General features: G+C 38.3%; 1 protein-coding gene across 1 annotated transcript in view; it reads left to right on the forward strand.

The window, feature by feature from the left end:
* The first annotated feature begins 627 nt into the window (after window positions 1-627).
* LOC113234007 overlaps window positions 628-6,346 on the forward strand; it is a 26,992-nt gene continuing 21,273 nt past the window's right edge. Inside the window, 3 exon segments of the mRNA XM_026469235.1 lie at window positions 628-781; window positions 1,464-1,689; window positions 1,774-1,862. Of these exon segments, the coding sequence (XP_026325020.1) occupies window positions 628-781; window positions 1,464-1,689; window positions 1,774-1,862 (469 nt within the window).

Consider the following 6,346-nt stretch of genomic DNA (forward strand, 5'->3'; position numbering starts at 1 on the left):
TGCCCATTTCTCCCGCCAAACAGTTATGTCAGCATTACTGTGTTCCGGTTTTGAAGGGTAAGAGCCGATGCTGGGGAAATCACAGGCACATGGGACTTGGCAACTTATGTCTCAATGTCCCTCAGATCTTTGCGACTTAAAGCTCTGAGTGGCTCTGCAACTGTTATGGACAGGCGTATAGCTTAAATTACCATCAGGCGCACGACTTGTTCGTTTCGTCACTTGATATTAGAAAAAAAAATGTGCCTTCTAAAGCAAGTCCATTGTTGAATATGGACCTCCTCCGATTTGTTCCGTGACTGACACTGTTGGATCCTTGCTGCCCAGATTTAATGAGGTGCGCGCTGAGTGTCGCCTGGTATCATTTTCTTGTCATACAAGTCCCCGCAGTCTCGATGCTAGTCTAGTAACTTGCACGTCCACATTTTAGTATGAAGGGGTCCAAGGGGGTGTAATCCCGTTCTCCGTCCGACATCCATTACAGCGAAATAAGTAATACCTACTCCACCACATTAAAAGACGCCTCATGCGAGAACAGCTCCATACTTGTCATTAGAGTAGACCTATGCCTCCAGTCTTTGCCCGTAATTGTTTTAATACAAGACGGTATTATCACAATACACATCGATGGTAGTTAAGGATGTTGAGTTCCGTGTCGTCGGCATAATTGAAATCAAATCATTGATGTTTAATTTGGGTCCCAACGACGGAACAGCGAGGCGCGAGTCACTGTCAGTAATGACCGACCATCGTTTCGCGTCATCTCCTCGCGCCGTCAGCAGTAGGTTCTTACTTTTGATTTAATTTCTAAATCAACCAAATTAAAATTAACTTAATTGTATTTCGACACTTATAAAGTCGTAAAGTATGTACTTGTTTCGGAGTTGTTAATTTTTCTTTTGAATATTTCAAAGCTTCCGACGTAATGACGAATTTAATTGAGAATTCAGAGAAGAATTGAACAATTTCATGTAAAGTGCTTGCTTTAAATCTTTGAGACTGATCATGTGGAATTTACGTAAGCGATTAGAGTAATAGACAGCTTACACAGAGTCCGCACTTTACATTAAACGTGTCAATTTTACGCACATACGAAAATACCAAATGGTTTGAATGGTTTTGGATTCTGTATTTTTCCTTTATATAGATTGTTTTTATTATGTTTTTATTTTAATTTTCATTTCGATCATATTCACTGGAAATGGGCTTCTCTATTCATAATATGATTATGAATCGGACCGGTGGGACTTGAACCCACCCACAGCCATGCAGCATCATTTTTCTGTCTTTGGTCTTTGTCTCTCTCATAATCATAACAAAAAACTAGTGCAGTTATTTCACAAAACAATCTCAATAATTATATTAAACGATTATTATAATTACAGAGTCACCACACATTACACGAACTCACAAAATTAGTAAAGGACCAATGTAGACTTGCGATAATGTTTTTTTCTGGCGAGGTGTGGAGCGGCGCGATGCGCGCGACATGCTGCTGCCCGACCAGACGTATGAGGGCGCCGCGGCGCTCGCGTCGCGGAAGGTGTCTGCCGGGCCTACGAACGGCAGCGGCCGTGCCGGCGCAGAGCTGCTGGCGGCGCTACTACGCGCGCACCGCGTTAAGCCGGATTTCTTTTGCGCTTACCGCGCGAGCTCGCCACCGACGCGTTCTGCAGACTCACCGCATTGGTTTCTGACGATTCATTGTACCCGACTAAATGCTTACGTATAATAGGAGTCAAATCAATTCTAAAGCGCCTGTTTGATTGACAGGCCGTCGGTGACAGGGGGTAGCGGTGGTGCAGCGGGTGCGCGCTTCGCCAGCCGCCACCGCCAGACGCGCGTGGTGCTACATCCCCTTGGTGAGTACACTGGGACCTTTACAACCGACGCGACGCTGACGTTGAGGCGATTAGACATATTTGATAAAAAGGAAAGTGTGGCGGGGCTCGGGTGTTATGACCTCGGCCGTCTTAAATCGTATTTGAGTGATAATGTTCAGAGGATCGTCGTCATCATGGTCTAAGTATTAAGATAAAGATAAAGTAGCTCAAGCTTTTGAATCGTTCTTTTCGGAAATTGCTGTTAACACTACAGAATCATTAAATTCCTCCCCTTCACTTGCTATTGATCTCCTAAGGAAAATGTTAACGTTTGTGGCAGTTTATTTAATTTCCGTCATGTTAATCCACAAGACATCATAAAAGCTTTTAAATCAATACATGTTAAAAAAACTGAATATCTCTGGGGCATCTCAACTAAAGTTATAGACTCAGTTATTCATCTAATTTCCCCACAGTTAGCTGTAGCTTTCAATAGATGCGTTGACGAAGGTGTTTTTCCCGATTTAATGAAATACAGCAAGGTTATGCCCTTATTCAAAAGCGGTAGGAAAGTTGATCCTAGCAACTATAGGCCCATTTCAATTTTACCAACTTTAAGTAAAATATTCGAAAAGGTTATGCTGACTCAATTATTGACCTATTTCGGTAGGAATCATATTTTTCATAGTGAACAATACGGGTTTACTAGTGGTAGATCGACTAGTGATGCGGGGCTAGCGTTACTAAAACACATCTTTGATGCTTGGGAAAGGTCCCAGAACGCTATTGGTGTTTTCTGTGATCTCTCAAAGGCATTTGATTGCGTTGATCATATTACTCTTATTAGGAAGCTGGAACATTACGGTGTAAATGGCAAGGCGTCGAAACTTATCTCGTCATATCTGAACGGTAGAATTCAGAAAGTAGACATAAATGTGTGACTTCTTTGGGTTCTCCGGTAAAAATGGGCGTTCCGCAGGGCTCAATACTTGGGCCTTTCTTATTTTTGATTTGTATTAATGATCTGCCATTCTTTGTTAAGGACCATTGCGAAATAGTGTTGTTTGCTGATGACACATCCTTGATTTTTAAAACAGACAGACATGACATTAACCATACCATTAATATGACATTACCATATTAATGGTACCCTCTCTAAGGTACTTTATTGGTTTAATGCTAACAATTTATTGCTTAATGCCAAGAAGACAAAATATGTTAAATTTGAATTACCTAAAGTAAAATCGACTAGTCCAAGCATAGAAATAAACGGAGAAAGGTTAGACTTTGTTAATAAAGTAGTCTTCTTGGGAGTGACCTTAGATAGTAAACCAATGGTTTCCACATATATCTTCCCTGGCCAGCAGATTAAGCTCCGCTGCATACGCAGTCCGCAGAATACGTGAGCTTACCGATGTTGCTACTGCTAGACTAGTTTACTTTAGTTACTTCCATAGTATTATTATGTCCTACGGGATTCTCATGTGGGGTAAAGCGGCAGATATACAAACCATATTTGTGTTGCAAAAACGAGCGATTCGTTATGTTCCGTTTAGGTTCTCGGATTTCTCTTAGAGAAAAGTTTAAGGAGGCGTGGCATCACAGTACATTTACTCAAATATTTTATACGCCCGTAAAAATATACATAATTCCGTTAAGAAAGAAGATAGCCATTAACCATAGCCAAGAGTCCAAACTCGTGGTACCACATTTTCGTTTAACTTAGGTAAATGATTCTTTTATGGGGAACTGTATACGTTTTTACAATAAGTTTCCGCAGCACATATTACGATTACTATTCCCTAAGTTTAAAACTTACATTAAAAGTATTTTAATTGAAAAGTCATATTACAAAATTGTAGATTACGTGTTAGATACCTAAAGATGTATGAAAAGACAGCGTGAGTCTAGATTCCACACAAATATGATTCAAAATGTATTCTGCAGCATTTAAGTTTATTTGAAAAGGCAATCCCTAGAGTTTCTTGCTCGTTCTTCTCAGGGAGATCAGCGTAGTGAACGAGCAGTAGCTTAAATGTGACGATTTCAAGTGTAAATTTATTTAACCTATGGAATAAATAATCTTTGACTTTGACTTTGACTTTGACTCAACTGTTCCTTTGAAATCTTAAACTTTTCCACAACTAAATAAACACTTTATTTTCACTATATACTTATGAATTTGCACTAGGGAAAGAACAAATATTGTTATTTATAGTCCGTAAGTTTATTTGAATTGGAGAATCTGAATTGAATTATGTATATAATTAATGTTTACTAGATAATACATTGAATGTCTAAGGGTTTTAGTTAAATCAAGAGATAACATTCACACCACTAAAAACCAGTTTTTTAATTTTTAACAAATTTTATCACGGACACGATGTTACCATTTCAATCAATGTACTGCCATCTAGCGGTTAATTGCTGAACGACGACGAATTGGACTTATTGATTTAGTTCTCCAAACAAGAAGCGACCATATTGCAAAGGTATAAAGCTTTAGTTTCGTTTCTTGTAACAAAAAGAAATCCATAAACAGAAAATTGATAATTTATTAAAATAAGACTTTCCGTTGATATGAGATACCACCACGGGTAATATTTTTGGTTATATATTTATGGGCTATCATTTTTGCATTCCAGAACAGCACAATAGGGCATTTTTCTAGGATTTTAGAGAATTTGCACGAAAGCATGACACAACCATACCATTCAAAGCAAAAATGGCGGACTGGGCACAGATAGGTCTTTCGAGACCTATAGTTGGCACGCGTCAGACGCTAAGTGGTCGCAGACAATCGCAGTGTTACGTGTGTACGTGTCGCTAATAGTTTTATTAGACAAAGCTCTAGGATTTGTTACGGAAAGTGTTTTTTTTAGTATATACATATTTTTGGTAGCTGGAACGTCACGTTTCATTTCAGTGCTACTGACTGACGGATAAATATTGTCACATATTAACAATAATTTTCACATATATCAATAATGCAATGTGTTAAAAATTAAATGCCATTAAACATATTATGTTTAACATCAGTTTTATTTACTTTGTTGTGATGTTAATATTATAACAATATGTTTCGAACTATAGCATTTTATGGGTTCAATACCGCGGGTATAATGTACATGCAACGGTTGCATGTATGCGTATTTGTTCCTTATTAAAAATATAATAAATGAACGAGGAACAACCACAAACTGGCTGTTCTTAACAGTCATATCCATTAGAGTCACGAATGACTCTTATAATAAGATCCCTGGAGATATTCGGAATAATAATATACCATTCACGAAATTTAAACAATTGCAAAACAAATGGTTTAAACAAAAAAAATTAATGCGAGTGTCTTGCTAGCCCTTTCAGTTTACTTTTACGTGTGATATTTTTCAATAAAGGAAATCTACATATTCACAAAAAGTTTGACCTTGAAGTTTCTTACTCTTTTTTTAATATAATATCAAGTGACGGGACGAACAAGTCGTTCACACATTCTTTTCAGGGAATCTGGTTTGTGAATGAACGGTACTTCGTGATTTAATAAATTCAATAATTTGTTGTCCTATGCACTAAGAAGCATTTGAAAATGAACATGTCGTCAAATAAATGTCAGTTCTAAAACCAAAATATTTCGTCAATGGTCATAAAGTTTGCTAGCATATTCAACGCGTCATATTTCAGTGCATCTCCACTCTGGAGGTACGTGTACAAAAAATGTGCGAAACAATTTTTATTCAATATGAAGCTAAAGTTAAAACATGCAGAGCCTAAACATATAAAATATCCGACATGACAAGTACCTGCCTTCGTGTGGGTGCGGGTGCAATAACGACTAGTGTTATCGCACGGCGCTTAATTGGCGTTATCGCGACGACAGTGCCGACAGCGCGCCGCCGCCGCCGCCGCCGATGCCACGCCCGCCGCGCCGCTACCGCACGCGATAAACAATGAGCCTTTTGCACTGACTCTACTCGCCCTTGAACGAAACACTCGAACGAAAGGAATTGCTCTTATGAATAAACGGGGCTCAAACACAAAAACGGGGGAACAAAGAAAATCTTTCTCTTAACATTTTTTTCTATAACGATGTCTTTCATCAAATGGAAATAAAAACTACAAAATTAATCCAATGACAAATAAAATAGGCATAATATGTACCTACACTCAATGGTTTCTGCTTGTACAAATGTTCAACTTTGAATATCATATTTTTAACAACAAAACGCAACATCGTAACATACTTTAAACTGTCACAAGAAATGGCCTCATCATCAGGCAACAAGTGCAACATAGTGACATAATTCACTACTTAACAGAAAAGAGCTTCGTCGGCGACCACCACACAGCACACCAAGAAAAACCTATCATTATGTATTAGTCATAAAAATTGTGTAAATAGTAATAAGATTTGTAAAATATACTCAGTTATCCACTACCATCTGATATTAACTCATCATCCTGCTTAGTACTACCCGCTACTGCTCTCACTGTGACACCTTTAGCCATCAGTAGATCGGTCTTGT

The sequence above is a fragment of the Hyposmocoma kahamanoa genome, unplaced genomic scaffold, assembly GCF_003589595.1.
Source record: "Hyposmocoma kahamanoa isolate Upper Pololo Valley unplaced genomic scaffold, ASM358959v1 81, whole genome shotgun sequence".
NCBI classification, from domain to species: domain Eukaryota; kingdom Metazoa; phylum Arthropoda; class Insecta; order Lepidoptera; family Cosmopterigidae; genus Hyposmocoma; species Hyposmocoma kahamanoa.